This window comes from Anabas testudineus, chromosome 5 (genome assembly GCF_900324465.2).
Source record: "Anabas testudineus chromosome 5, fAnaTes1.2, whole genome shotgun sequence".
Taxonomy (NCBI): Eukaryota; Metazoa; Chordata; class Actinopteri; order Anabantiformes; family Anabantidae; genus Anabas; species Anabas testudineus.
In genome coordinates, this window is record NC_046614.1 from 6,667,967 (window position 1) to 6,683,744 (window position 15,778).

The following is a 15,778-nucleotide window of genomic DNA, read 5'->3' on the forward strand; positions in this document are numbered from 1 at the left end:
GAAAGGGCCTCCTTTATCTGCAGAGAACTGGCCTTAGTACTTAATGCTGACCTTTGAGCACTATGATCAAAAGCAGTTAGCACCCATTTAAAAGCAATCACTTTGTGTCATGTCTTGCTCATTGAGCAGGAAACATTAGCTGTCCCATGAGAAAGTATTAGCTATCGGATTGTGGATGTTATAGCAATATTTCTGTTTTGCAGAAATATTCTGGGTTTTTTTTTTTACATGTGCATGTCCAAGCTAAAGCAACGTTTTCCCACCTTCAGTATACCAGGCATAACGCCAAAGCCATCAGGCAGTCATACGCCTACCATCAGCTGAGGAGTTGCACAGCAGTCTCATTTCTAATTATACACCCAACAACAGAGAGCTGCACAGAGAGAGAGGTAGAGAGTGTGTGTGGAATATGGAGAGAGGAAGATGAGGGTGACTACAAATGGAAGAGAGGCTGAGATGGCTACTCAACAGCAAACACAGGGTGAACAAGTTCAGATGTGAGAGCTTGAGAGAGAGAGAGAGAGAGAGAGAGAGAGAGAAGGAATGTAAGGTAGAGAGAGAGAGAGACATCAAATCTGTCTGAGAAAGGTTAACAGGACTGACTGACTGACTGACTGAGTGGAGTGGGAGTGTAAAATGTAAACGCGAGTAGGAGGGAAGAGAGAGAGAGAGAGAGAGAAGAGGAGAAGAGAAAAGAAAAGAAAAGGAGAGAGTGTCTGATAGACAGTCTGTTGAGCTTGTCTGGATGCCTCTGCTCTGCTTCTCCTCTATTTTGCCTTTTCACCTGCAGCCCTCGAAAGGAAGACAGAAGCCAGACAGGTGTGTGTGTGTGTGTGTGTGTGTGTGCAGCCTCTGTCTTCATTTTGTGAACATGGATGGACGAGCTGTGTGAGGATGGATGAGCGCAGGGAAGGATGGATGGATGGAGGAACGTGTAGGTAAGTCTCCTACGTGAAGCTTCTCTGAAAACTAGTTCATTTTGATTTGTGTAGCAAAGAAATCCTGCAAAAATTCCAGATTATTACTCCAAAGGCACTAGTTATGAAATGTATGCACTAGTCTAGCCTTGTAGAGTTTCATAAATAAATAACTCAAGCTAAGTACAATATTGTCACTACTGATATGCAAATAATCCCATCTTCAGTGCAGATTATTATTATCATGATAGCTCCAAACACACTAAACATCACTGTGTATACATTTAATTTCCATAGATTAACAACCTTTAACTGTAGTGAGATTAACTATAGTGAAGTGATCACCTCATAAGGTTACTGAGCCTGGACAACATTACAGTGCAGGCCTGTTTTGGTCATGATCTGATGATATATGTGTGTGTCACTGTGAGTAAGTAGCCGACACCTCAATGCCATTTGAATGAATTTACATTTACACTGCGGTGCATTTAGCTGACAAATACTTATCTATTTATGTCTCGTGATATAATGCTCAGCGCTCACAGAGGAATGTCAGTGTGAGGGTGTTGTCTGATTCCCTCGCCCCTCCTCCTCCACACACGTAATAGAGAATCATCTCATATCAAACACATGGCTGTCAGAAAGAGTCAAAGAGGTCCATTCAGTGAAAGCGCTAAGCGATGATGATGACATAACAGAGGGCATTGAGATGAGCTTTGCATTGACAGGCTGTAAATGTCCTGCATTGCTCTTTACCTCCCTGCATCACCTTGTGTGAATGATAACGTCTGCAGAGTCGCTAAGTTGGTAGGAAACTGTTGTGTGTACGTGGCCACAAGGTGCTTATATTTAGCCCCCCTGAGTGTAGTGAGTCACTGCTGTGCACGCATGTAAGAAGGATGATGAGGTTTCAGTAGCTAGGGGTGTTGGAGATCACTTCAGTCCCATGAGAAAAACGCAGGCTGGGTCTGTGTGTGTTTAACATCCTGCTGCAATTTAGACGAGTCTAGTGGAAAATGTCACCACAACAACTTGACTGACATATATTATTAACCTCAATGGAGGTTGTAGTGGAGTTGAATTTACTGATAAAATCTAAGCTCTAACTTTTCACCCACCCTCAACCTCTTAATTTGCTTTGGCGTCACTACACCTGTTCGCTCACCAAGCACGCTGTGCTATACTTTCTACCATGTTGAATAGAGGTCCATCAGGCTGAAACCTGGACGTAACCCTATGTATAATAATTAGAAAGTCTTGAAAGTTGTTTATATGTAATATTTAATCACAGTAGTCTCACAAGGAGGTACCGGATCATATAACAAGACAGTAAATAGTCTAGCTTAATGCCTTGTGTGTGATGATTATAAGGGGCACTGATATTTGTTTCTTCTCTTAGATCATGATGAACCTGGACCTGCAACAATTGCCATGAGACTAATGGAGTCTGTGTCACATGATCTCAACACCTCCTCAACTCCTGTAGAGGGGTATGCAGTGCAAGATTGAGTGACATGCAACGTGAGCCAATGAGCTTCACACCCAGCCCTGCTCTAGTCCCAGACAGGGACAGCCTACCACTCAAAAAGAGGGACCAAAGGCCGAGCTCACCGCCACAGCAGCAGCAGCAGTGTGATGCTGCAACATTCAAGGCACCGTACCCGTACAAAAGCCACAGCGAGTTGAAAACAAAACACACAAGCCCCTTTCAGCCAGTGCCGAGACGAGTTCCTGCTCTCTACCAACCCTGGATGCCGACTCACACGTCCACCAGGTCCAAACCTCCTGTGCTATCCACCTTCAGGGAGCATCATGGCTGGGCAGAGTGGAGAGAGTTCAACCCCCTGCACCCTGGATGGAACCTCTCCCACCACTATCAGCACCACAGCCACTTCTCTGGCACACCCGCACTCCACCCTGGCCAGCGTCTCCACCCCTCCAGATTCAACCCTGTCTCTCTGGTGACTGAGGGCTTCCAAAGGGTGGGTGGAGGGTACGACTGGGAGCAGCTCAAGACATTAAGAGACAAGAGCTTGGCTACAGAGAGGCAGACCAATGGCAAGAATAAAGGAGTGTACGTGAGGAGAAGAGACAGAAAAGTCGATCCCAGGAGCGACAAAGCAAGTCCTCCACTGTTAAGCGCATGTCTACCTCCCTCTCCACAAGACGACCTTATGCTGCAACATAATACGTTGCACAAATCCACAAGGGTTGTCAAATATCCTGTTTCTGGACATTCCCTCATAGGAGTTTCCCCTGGGGATAACTCAAATGGCACATACACCTCCATGAAAGAGGACCCAACAAGAGCACCTGCTCTCCCCTCCTCTGAGCACGTTTCTTCTTCCTTTCCTAACCGTTTCCCCTGGCTGCTCCCTCACTTTGTGGCCGGCTCTCTGATCGAGCTCAGAGATGGGCGCCTGAGAAGAGTGGAGCACTTGCAGACCGAGGATTTCCTGCTCGGCTCGCTGGCCTGTCCAGACCTACGCCTTAGCTGCTGCACAGTACAGAGCATCTCGCTTTCAGCCTCCTCCTCCTCGATTTCACGCCTCCTCATCCTGCTTCACGACCAGCAGTCCCAGGTGAAGGAAAATCACTCTGTAGTATTCACCGTTCACAACAGCCTTCATGTATAGCTCATAATTCTATATCCACCAAATGTTGCTTACACGTCATTGTTATTCCATGAATTTTGAATATGACTGAAAATGGCTTTTTTCAAGCTTTTACTAAGAATGATGCTTTGCATCTACTTATTGTTTTTGACTAACAATAACTTAAATCAATCGAGCGATAATATTAGTACACCAGTGGATGACATCCATGCACTAAATAATGCCCAGTCTCCCAGAAAGACACAAGCTAGTTGTAGTGTCCACGCACACTGGCACATTTCAGACATGTTGCCTCACTGACCCAACACAAGTGAAAGACTTGCCAGTTATCTCTACTTGCTGTTGTGAAGCACACTTCACTCCAGGAATTTGCCAAGACGGGAGAGAAGATTATATTTCTGCCAGCAAAAATATATTACGCCTTACGCAGCCAAATGTGATAATATAGTAGGATCAGATCTTTCCCCAGTCACTAGTGTAGCTGTTACAGTGATGCATCTTCATTAATTTTTATCTAGAGATACTGTGAGAACAGAAAGTTAATGTATAACATAAAGTCAGTTATATGTGCATATGCACATTTGCGTTCTTTTAAGTAAATCAGATGTTGTTCCAAACAATACAAACGAAAAATTGCAAGGAAATGTCATATTAGTTAGACCAATGTGAATAAATGTGTTGTTCAGGGTACACACAGCATATTTCGTGTGAAATGGTTTAGATGTTTGAAAGTCTAGAGTACATCTACAGTAAATTATCAACTAGTCTACATACAGTAGTTTTTTTTTAGTTATGACAGTGCAGTTGAAACCACTCCTCAACCACAACATGAATATCTAATGGACTATGTATTACAGTGCATTTATCAAAAGCTTCAGTGTCAAAAACAAACAACGCTGGAGGTTAGAAAGTAAAGTGACACTATGTTGAACACTGTCTTTGTTGGTTGACGATGATTTTATGTCATTTGTTTACAACAAAGAAATATATGTAATAATTCCCTTCCTGTGTAGAATTAGCCACAAACAGTAGCACGTTTCTGTAGGACTTAAATAAAATAAAAAAGACCTTAAAACACTGTAGGGGTTGTTTGAAATTTTAAGAAAAATAGTTTTACTGGCTGTGGCTTCACCCTGGACTTTTAATTTGTACATTTAATTGTGATTTTTGGCCTGTAGTGAAAATAATAACTTTTGAGTAAGATAATAATCATTCTTACTTATCTGGTACCTGTGGAGAACAACCTGTGGCATTTCTTACCTTGATTTAAACTAAAACATGTAATGCATCAGATAAGTACATTAAAAAAAGATTGCGTGTTAATGGCCTCAAATGTTCTCTATTAGTTAAATCGTTGAAATTGACTTCAGTGACGAGATGAAACTCCACTTTGACAGGAAATCAACACAGGTAGTTTTCCAAACTGTAACAATGCCACCCCCTTGTGAACAAATCTATATCCTGCATTTCTTTGTCTCACTCTAATGTGCCCATGCATGTGTCTCCTCCAGGAGCTGGTGGATGTCTATGTGGAGTATCCATTCTTTGTGCGTGGGCAGGGCTGGTCCTCCTGCAGCCCTCAGAGGACTGCCCGTCTCTGTGGCCTGCAGTGCCGCCAGCTCACTGTGGGGGACGTTTGCCTGGCTCTCACCCCCGTCTCCTCTGCCTCACAGGCACCAACATCAGCCACCGTGGAGCCAAAAACCTCACCCTGGAAGTCAGGGGAAGAGAGGTGTGAACTCCTAAATGTACCACACCCACAGGTTCCCTCAGAGCCACAGTGGCCAGCTGGGGGGCAGAAGCAGGAGGCAGAAGCAGTCCGGAGGAGACATTATTCAGCCCCTGAGCTTAGAGGTCCAGGAACCAATTGCATGTAGAGAAGAGGTGCAGCGGTTTATGTGCAGGGAGTGAGCCAATCTCTTTCAAGCTCTTCTATATTCAGCCTGTATTTGCTACCTCCTGAATCCTATTTCTGTGCTTGACTGTCTTTTTAAAACGTATCTAAGCAGTAAAAGTCACAGGGGAAAGATAAGGTTGACTCTCAGGATCCCTTTGAGGTTATTTTAACACATATTTGTTAAGTTAAGTCAGGGATCACACGCTGACTATGTGAATTAAATCAGAGTCAGACATCACACCTTCTGTGAGCCTGATCCAAGAATTAAGTCTTATTCATTCATCTTATTCATTAGACTCTTTTTGTAAAATAAGTGAAGAACCAAAGTGTAAATCTACATTCCCACAGGGTGCTGCTTCACTGACACTGAATATATTAAAGAATCTTCTTTTAGTTTGTATTTTCTCCAGCTGTTCTGACAGAATCAGCCCACATTCCTTGATGATCAAAAAAAAAAAAAAAAAACACTCCCTCAGGTCCCACTGCTGACAATATCGCTTCAAGTTTATTTCTCTTCTATCTAATGGTATCTAACGAATTCTTCAGAATCACAAAACATAGCTTTCAGATTACTGCAAAAACCCTTAAGAGCGTGATCATGTTTTTTCTGTTTCAGGGGGAGTTTCGTGTTGACAATCAGCACCATTTTTTGATTGTATCAGTAGAATTTATGCTTCTACCTCTATTTTCTATTTACAGTGACACATAAGTAATCTGTGTCTGTGTGGCCTGTGCTGGAAGCTTTCAGCTCCTCAGTGAACGTCCACGTGAATGTCTTTATTTGCCTGGTTGTTTTATGCACACGTTATAAACAGTATGTGCTTTGCTTTTTGTAGTGATGAGTATTTTAACTGTCTGTCCCACTGTTAGGAGTGGTGATGCTTGTATTATTCTGAATATTTTTAAAAGGCACAATCTGTAATCAGTGTATGTTCTATTATCTAAATGATGTAATGTACTCACAGTTCACTTTAGTAACTGATGGGGACGAAATTGAAATGTGGACAGCTTCAACTATGATGTCACCTTTAAGGCAGCCAGGTTGCTGTACACCTGAGCACAGATTGGGTCTTTCTCACTGTTAAATAAATATTTCATGTAATACCCCCGGCATATTTTTAACTCACTACTTCCATTTAGTTACATGTCCAGAACCATCAATCACATTTAACCATAATTTAGTACATCAGATTGAATGTTTGCTTTGCTTTGAATACAGTGATGTTGGATAAAACATTATTGAGGTCATTTTTTCTTTGATAGCTTCCATTTATTTAACTAACAAAAATAAAATTACAGCTTCAGTTTGCCCACCTGCAGCACACAAGAAAGGAGCTGCAGCGGGCGACATCCCTGATGTCCACCTCATGTACATGAATAAATGACATCTTGTAGATACTAGGCCACAAGCCTAGTGATATGTTTCAGCACCAGAAAACAAACTGGCCAGTCCTCTCCATCCCATACACTGTTAACAGTCTCTGTTGTTATTCGTCACTGCACTCCTCTCCGTCAGTGGCACACAAACGAGATGCAAGATGTTTTATACCTGATGCGGTCCATCTGGCTTGCCTACCGAACCTGTGAGGTTTGTTGCAGAACAGTTTTGTTGTTGTTGTTGTTGTTTTTATCTGATCAGTGCATTCAGTTCACCCAGCTGTTGCAAAAGACAAGGTGCAGTGGTGCAACAGGACGATGGAGAATTAAAAGTTTTATGTGCTTGGTAATGTGTTATCAAATTGTTTCTCCCAGGCAGCTCTTCATATTCTCTTGCCCACTGCACATTAAAATTTTAATGCAGATATTTGTTTATGATCACTGCAAAAAGGGAAAGTAATTGTAACTTTTAACAACATGTTTTAGCAATTCATGTTTTGTTTGCGTTCCTGCAGTAACTCCACGCTGCTCAAAATTCACATAGTGTCCTCTTTTCTAGTCGGGCTCAAAGGAAAACAAAGAACATATTTTGTTCAGCCTTTCTTTGTAACCAATTGCTCTGATTGGGCTGTTGTAGCGGTTAATATCGCATGAGAGGCTCAGCTGCTGGTCATAAATACAGCAGATTAAAGCTCAGTCTGTGACAGGAGCTCCCTGGTGGCCGAGCAGTCAATCGCCTTTTCTCTGGTTCCTCTGCTTCAGCCTTTCTCAAACATCCCTCCAGATTTGCACCAATGATAGGATGGGAAAGAGCAGTCAGTGACAGCCGCAGGCTCTGACAACCATGTTGCGGTACTTCTTGAGGATGACATTGGAGCTGTCGTCAAAGTAAAGCACAGAGATGCCATGGAGCTGGGTAGGGGCACAGCAGGGCTTGGGCACCGTCTCCGGGTTGATAAAATGCACCTGTGGGTATAGGAAGCATAAATCAGACCTTACAGAAAGTGCGGGTTGTCGGGAAAGTGCCTGTCATCTGGGGCTGTTTGGGACTTACCAGAGTTTGCACAATAGCATGATTGGTGGCATTCATGTAAGAGTTCAGAGGGAAAGCACATTCTCCTTCGCAGTAGTATGCTGCATATCCCTCTGGTGCAATGATCCAGTCCTGAAGAGTAAAACCACATGCAGATGTCAGTTCTGCAAAAATGCAATGAAATGTGAAATTAAGTTTAATGTAAGTTTTGTGTCATACCTGCCATCCCAAATCTCGGAAACTGACATACAGCTCATGTTTTTTACAGCCGTCTTTTGAAATCCCAAGGTTATCTGAAATTGAAAACATGCAAATAGGACGTCACACAAAAATATTGGTAAAGGAGAAGAATTAAAGGCATCAGAGTCATTATAGGTCAAGACTTCACTCTGTGCTGATGAGCTTTAAAGTGTTTAGGCACCTGTTGCAGCCTCCACTGCCTTCAGTGCGTCTTGAACAGTCCTCTGGGGTTTGGAGCGGTTCGACGGACGCCCCTTGTGGCCATGAGCAGAGCGGATGCTGCGAAATCTGACCTCATTTGCTTTAAAAAAGGCAACCATGAAGGGCTGCTGGTTTTGAGGCCCGCTGCCTGTGATCAGACCTGCCAGTTTGGGGTTCCTCCTGTGGCCTACAGGGGGAAACAGAGGGAACAAGTTTTATGAGAGTCTAAACAAACAGATTTTCTACTAAACAGCAGTTTATTAATCTTAACTTTACAACAAAAACAACCACTATAACCCTGGAACTTATTAATATTAACTTTCCACACAGATTTATTCAACATGTCATTTCTCTATAGACTATAAATAGCATTAATGAAAACCATAAATCATGACTCTAGAGAAAGACTGTGGTCTTTATACTGTATACTAATATAGATCTCCTCTAAGAATATATGGCAGTGACTGACCATTGATGTCCTCCAGGACCAGGTGCAAGCCGAGGTTCTGCTCAGGGTTGACCACCCACAAGTTACTGGTGGCGGTCAGGTCAAAAACCAGCCAGCCCTCCTCTGCAGCCCAAAGTTCTCTCTGGTCCAGCAGTAGCAGGTCCACTTCACTGGGGAGAGCATAATATAATGTTCTTAGAGTCAAGCCTACTTCATTAAAACATACATTTCTGATGGTCTCCTGGTATGTTATTGATCCCACTCAGAATGGGTCTTGTTTCCTAAAGACCTGACATCACCAATTCAAGACAATACTGACTGAATTTATAGTCTATTAAGCCTCAAGCACAAATCACAACATCTGGGGTAAAATCCCCTCCAGAGGTAACCTCCTGGTTCATGTATCCCCTCAACAGCAAACAGCCACTATCAAAGGGGCATTTTCTTAACCCAATAAGAAAAACTCCTGCTCTGATGCGTAGTGAAGATTTCACAGACAATAGCTTTGTTTACAGATTGAGTTTCAGACCCACGGGCAGACGTCTAGCCTGCCGCCTGCTCGTCTGTGTGGAGTGGCCTTTGTGTGTCTATATGAATAACAATAGTGTTGCCCTTAACACCATCGTCAGCCCCTCAGTCGACGACTTAAAACTACTGTGTGCACATGCATCCTTCTGCTCATGGTTAATGGGGTGAAGAGTTGTCATGATGTGTGTGGTTAGTAAAACTTTGATCTGTGGCGAACAGGGGGCTCTCAACAGTTAGAGGATCACAACAGAGTACGAACCCTTCTTCAGCCGGTATTTCGTTTCAGATGTGGTTTGAAACAAGAACACAGTGTGAAAGTAACACCGAAGCTGAAAGACAGTGAGACAAACAGAAGCGTGGAGGAAAACCCACCTGTGTAACAGACAGAGAGTAAAGTGACGTTTCGTGGGTACAGACTGTTATTTGCGGTCAGGGCTGCGTGTTATAAGTGCAGGTCTCCTGGGGACTGCCCTGCTTTGACTGTGTGTGTGTGTGTGTGTGTGTGTGAGAGTAAACCTGCTCTGGAGAGAACTCTGTTTCTGTAATTGACACTAATGTCTGTGTAAACAGCTACGGTGCTGACACTAACATCAGCAGAAATAACCTGCGGGGAAATGTAGACAGACACAGCCAGTGCAGCCAGATCTGCGTGCACGTACAGCAGCAGTAACAACCAGCTTCCACCGAGTAACACTTAGTGGCACGGTGTGTTTATTTAAACTCGACCACACTACACAGACTATATCACTAACATAAGAGGATAATCATACGCAGCAGTACCAAACATCACAGCCACATAAAGACCTTAAAGCATAAGTTCATCTAAGTAAAGATGAATCAAGCCATGCAGATACTGTAGTCACAGTCATGTAAGATATTTACCTTAATGCAGCACAGGTGAATGAAAATCATTTCAATAGAATCCTCACTATATGTCGGGTTAACTAGATTAATTGAAGAAATAATCTCTGTCAAACTGTTGGCTGTGTTTTTTGGTAACATTAATAAGTCAAACTCATGTCGAATTCGACATGGGTTTGAGTTGAGAGGATCATCTCTACATACCTGTTGACAGGCTCCTGCAGGACCTGGTAGAGACTGACTCTGAACGTCTCGTTCTCGTAGTGTTCCTGGATGAAATCCTTGAAAATCCTGAACTCTGCTGCGGTGACGGCCTCTCCCTCTGGAATACGGGAAAGGTCAAAACGAAACTCCTTTGGATGCTGCTTGTACAGGAGATCTTGATCCTCATCCACTGTCAGGGATAGAGACAGGTGTAAGTAAATGTGCACGGCGGTGTGCATCAATTATTCCACCCACTTATGATATCACCACGATGGTTTATTGTTTTATCCAAAGCTGACACAAAGCAAAAGCCTCTTTTTGACCCTCAAAGAGAAAGTTTGTACAGCCATGGAAAATGCAAACTGCTGGCAGTGTCTGTCGCAACCGATTGTCTAATGTGTGTCACTCTTCCCACATCACGGAAGCACTGTGTCAGAAATAGGAAAAATTGGGCCGTTACGACTGAAGTGATTGATCTAAACATCAGTTAAGTCGAGTCTGCCATACATGCCAATGTGGGGGAGAAGAAACACGCTTAGTTTGCCTCCTTGTTTAAATTGCACACATGTGCTGACCACAAGAAAAGGTCTGTTAAGGCACTGCCCGGAAAACCACAGCAGCCAGTGTGCTTTTACAAACATACACTCACACAAAGTATAGAAACCCACACAAATTCATGTGTTACTTAACTAGCAGAGTCTGTACCAACCACGCCACCCTGATCATTTTGCCATGCATCACCATGCAGTGATTTCATTCTGATTGCAGAGGATAAAGTGAAGCAGCAGCGACTGGTGGCACAGCGGGGTTTCCGCCCCGCCCTGAGCTCGGATGAAGCTCTCCAACACTCAGAGTTTCCAGGAGGATGGTGGTCAGAAAGACCCCGAAGCTTTTCAGTGTCATGTTTTTACAGCGTTAGTAATGTGTTTGTCCTTGGAAAGAGTCGTGGAGGTCTCTGGTGAAGGTGTGCAGAGCGGGGCAGCGATTAGCCACTTAGAACACATCCTGCCCGGTGGCATACGCCATGACATCATCATGACATCACCCTACAATCCTACTGATGGTCCACTATTGTTTCAGCATGCAGACAAGCATACACACAGCACCCACTGCAAGAACCAAAGCTTTCCTCCTCCACAGCAGAGCACATGCACATTGACTCGACAGAAAATACACACAAGCCAGGCATCGTTAAGAAGAGTGCATTCTGAACCCTGCGAGTCATTTGTTTGACCGCAATTAAATGCTGGAAGGGAACGAGGGGTGTTTTTATGAAAGCAATAATTGCTTGTAAGGACTTGGTGTGTTTACGTTAGGGACCATTAGCTGCAGAGATCAGACCTCAGATATGCAAACTTCCCTCTGGGAGGCATTTCAACACTTCACATCACTCCTGAAACTGAAAGGCCACACATCCGTGGAGCTATCATTAACCTACTGAAATTTTATAGAAGTGGGTTGTTGTTTTTTTACCAGTCAGCGTGGGTGGTTTTAAGATGTATCACAGTGTCTACACAAAAACAAAGCCTAGAAAAAAAATGACAAAAATGTGATCTTTTCAAACAGAAACAGTCGGTCTAGGAGTTATACATGCATCAGCTGTTCAGTGCGTGTACGAGTCCTAACTTATTAAAATGTTGTGCCCTTTCAGATCTATGAATAAGTTTGTCAACCCTAATCCAGCAAAAGGCTTTTTGCTAAACTAAACGCTGCACGCTTTTCCTAAATCTGCTGCAGAATGTAGAAGAGGAGTGAAACTATCACATCTGTGGGCCTTGCAATTACAGCAGAGTAAAAGGCAAAAGGGAAAGCAATTGTTTTGCACATGGATGTATAAATAATGAGGAGGATAATGAGATTTTCTGGCAGGGCAAAAGAAATTCTTCATATGATCTCCTTATGCTACCTACAGATCAGCTTAGCAGGAAAAACACATTTCTTCCTGCTTACTCTCTAAAGCACAATACTCCTTCTGTTCTTCAGCGAAACAGTCATCGCTCTAACTGCTAAGAAATCATTTTGCGCTCGTTCTTTATTTTTAATAAAGCCAGTGACATTTCAGGGCCATTAAGCCGTTTCCCATGCTCTGCAGGTGTGCCGTGGACGACGCAACGAAACCCACAGTGAACTCATGTGTACTCGTCTCCAGGAAAAGACTTGAACAGCAATAAACAGACGTAGAAGAGCGGAGACTGATAAGATCAGTGAAGCCTCTGCAACAAATTCCGTCTATTTCTTTATGCATATGTAGAATAGAAACTTTAAATGTGCAGCGAAATAGCAGCTGCCTTGTGTAATGTTGCATGACAATGCTTTCTGCCTGTGATTCTGGAGTACGACCTGTGGTTTGGCATTCCAGCTGGAGTAAACATATGCAGCCGTGTACATGTATCAGCATGTGTGAAGTGATGTGATATACAGAATGTGTGTGCGTACCCTTTAAATATGACTGCACAAGCTCTCAAATAAATGCTAACGAATGGAAAAGAGGGTGTAAAAAACTTCCTGCTCTTTGCAACATAATTGATTTTACTTAATTAATTTATCTGAAATATGAAAGAAATAGCTGCTCTATGTACTTTGCCCCTGCAGGATATACCTGTGTAGGCGGCTCTACTTTAGCTCTGCCTCACACTGGAAGCTGTGGTCTTTGGAAGGGAAATACCATAATCCAGTTTGGTCTTGAAGTGATCATCCAGAGACCACCAAGAGGGAGTCACTCCAGCACAACGTGGGAGCCAAAGCTAGACTAAAAACTCTGCCAATCATCAGCACAGAAGGCTAGAGAGAAAAATAATACACACGCATTGTGTCCCTTTTTTTTTCCTTCTTCCCCTTTATAATCACATTCTTTAGATGTGGAACCACACGGATCTGCTACGAGTTTACTGAATCAATGTTTCCAGATCTCATTAGTTAAAGACTATCAACTAAGGTTCACAAATGAGTAAATTAAAATGTTATGCTATGCACTTTTCAGATTCTTTACTGTCTCAGAGTGTTTTGGATTAACTACTATATCGTTATGAGGTGACTGAAACTCCAAATGAATCTTAATTTGCAGAATTCAATTTAGCCTCAATGATTAACAAACACTTGATTAAAAGTTCCTCAGACTAACAAATTTAGTCTGACCCATAACGCTCGTCCAAGCCCTGAAGCAGGAGTCGGACATTAAGAAGACTAGGCCTGGTTCTGGATGTGACCACATATTGAGCCACAGGCACCATGGAGTCTGCTTGTCTCACCATAGTGATATCAGAGCAGCTGTAGGATCTCCAGGGGAAACAAAGATAGGATTTTCCTTTAATAAATTCAGTAATGTCTGAGCGAGCCCAAACTCCCACCTGTGACCCCTGTGATTTAAACCCATATACAAACAAGCAAGAGTGCAAGAATGCACGCACCAGCACCTGCACTAACAGAGATTAGCACAGCAACAAGGTGTTTAGATGCAGTTTGCAACTTGTTGCTCCCTCTCCGGGGGTTTTGGAAATGCCTGTTCAATTCCTAGTCATGCGAAACAAAGCCATGCTAAAGCCTCTCCCCAGAGCTTTGAAGGCATTCTGCTGAAATCGGATACAGGCATGTTGTCATAACATTTACAGCTTGGAATGCATAATGCTTGATTTCAAGTGAAGAAAGTGACCTGAAAAGCCAAAAAGTCAGAGGCGCAGTGGCTTTCACAATGACAAACACACTTCACCAGTGCACTCTGCTGTTGGGTATTGCCTGTAATGGACGTCACAACTAAATGAAAAGTATTTCAAGCCTTATATCTTGAATTGATCAGATGACAAAGATAAAACTAGTGCAGAACAACAAAATAAAATGAAATGTTCTGACAGTTTCCCAAGAACATTCATACTCATAACAAAAATTATACACATGAGACAAAAATGAACTTCTTTACATTCAGTACTGAGTGTTACAGGCACATAGGCCTTTGTCTTTATTTGGGAGGTAAAATAAAATATCTCTCAAATTATATGACGCTATCAAGCCACTATAATCCCAGTAAATATTTGTAATATACAAGTTATACGCAGATTTGTACATTCAAAAATGTAAAAACACTTCTTCTTGGTCTAAAACTCAAGTTGTTAACTCACCGAGGTTGACAAAGCTCATCACCATATCTGCGTCATCGAGGAAGCGGCTGTCCTGTGGGGTCACAACGGGAGATCCTTGGGTCGGTAAAAACGGTTTATAATAAGAATACGCGTCTGTGGAGATCGTATTGTACAGGCCCATCATGAACATCGGCGCAGCGTTTTGCTTGGTGTGGACGATCGGCCGCGGACGGTGCGGCAGCCCCAGGATGGAGAGGATCTCCCGCTGCATCTCCCTGCGCTCCTGGCTCCGCAGCCGCCTCTGGATGAAGCTGGAGCGCACTTCGTTGTCTATGGAGAAGTTGGAGAAGGCGACCTGCGTGCCCAATACGCAGTGGCCCCATGAGAGGAGGGTGATCATTGTCGCGAAGGCGCTCGTCACCATTTTACGCGCCGCTCTAACAAGTCGGAAAAATAAGACTGAAGACCGGGTTCTTTTATGGAAAGTCCTCCTATATCTCGAGAAGTCAATTACCCTGTACTCTGTGCACTCAGAGTATCAATCCCTCATCTTCTCCTGCTGCGCACTGCCCCGTACCGCCGTGCGCTCTTCTAGATGGCAGCCTGGGGATGGATTTTATTGCGGCTGTGTCAGGGGAGGGGCAGAGGGGTTCAGAGTGCGATAAAACGAGCCTGGAAAGAGTGGGACAAGGTGTGGGGGTGAAGGTAATTAAAATGCGAGAGCGAGAATGGATTAGTGAAGTGCACGTCTCTGTCTTGGTAATAAGATGGCTACGGTGTGGACCTTTCAATCTCAAGTGTCCCATATATCGTTTTTTTGTTTGGCCATGATCGATTGGCTGTTGATGAAAGTGGGATCTAATCAATGTGTGATTAGCACTTTTTTTCCTTCTTCTTTACCTGCAAACCTGGCAGCCAGACTGTCTCTTCGTTATGCCCACCCCCTGGTCATCAACAGTCATGACTACTGATTTTACATTTTTTAAGCACAGATAAGGACAGCTAAATTATCACTGTGCATGCTGTGACACTCCAACACTAAATGAGAAGTCTGAGAGCAAACATGGGAAACCCCCCAGTGCCTTCTCTAATGAAGACACCTTTGAACTCAAACAATAAACTCAGGCCCACCCTAATTGTTGAGGGGTCTGAGTGATAAGCAGCAGCAGCCCAGGTACATGAAGGGACACGTCAAAGGCCTATGAATACTACAACAATGTGTAGAGTACTGTGGCTGCTTTAATAGACAGTTAAGGGGGGTGGGGGGAAATGAATGACAAAGCAAGAATCCAGCACTTAAGTACAGATTATACATGTGCTTAACTCTGGTTTGAGGACAGCTGTGACTGGATCAGCTCGTAAAACTCAGTAGAAGCAGTTAAAG

At 43.4% G+C, this 15,778-nt stretch overlaps 2 protein-coding genes across 3 annotated transcripts; one reads left to right on the top strand and one right to left on the bottom strand.

Annotated features, from left to right (window-relative positions):
• Nucleotides 1–726: 726 nt before the first annotated feature.
• Nucleotides 727–5,894, top strand: LOC113155326 (ataxin-1-like). Of its 2 annotated transcripts, none has more exons than XM_026349978.1 (3): nucleotides 727–938; nucleotides 2,317–3,499; nucleotides 5,044–5,894. In XM_026349978.1, exons 2-3 carry the CDS (start codon nucleotides 2,432–2,434, stop codon nucleotides 5,407–5,409), a joined length of 1,434 nt encoding a protein of 477 aa, XP_026205763.1. In that variant the 5' UTR covers nucleotides 727–938; nucleotides 2,317–2,431; the 3' UTR covers nucleotides 5,410–5,894. The 2 variants fall into 2 exon arrangements, with proteins under 2 accessions (XP_026205763.1, XP_026205764.1); XM_026349979.1 differs by having other exon boundaries at nucleotides 727–819.
• Nucleotides 5,895–6,004: 110 nt separating this feature from the next.
• LOC113155327 (bone morphogenetic protein 7-like) lies at nucleotides 6,005–14,970 on the bottom strand. Its single transcript, XM_026349981.1, has 7 exons — nucleotides 14,434–14,970; nucleotides 10,322–10,511; nucleotides 8,750–8,898; nucleotides 8,261–8,467; nucleotides 8,059–8,132; nucleotides 7,861–7,971; nucleotides 6,005–7,772 (listed from the first exon to the last, which is right to left on the bottom strand). The coding sequence occupies exons 1-7, from the start codon at nucleotides 14,816–14,818 to the stop codon at nucleotides 7,623–7,625; spliced, it is 1,266 nt and encodes a 421-aa protein (XP_026205766.1). The 5' UTR covers nucleotides 14,819–14,970; the 3' UTR covers nucleotides 6,005–7,622.
• Nucleotides 14,971–15,778: the final 808 nt, after the last annotated feature.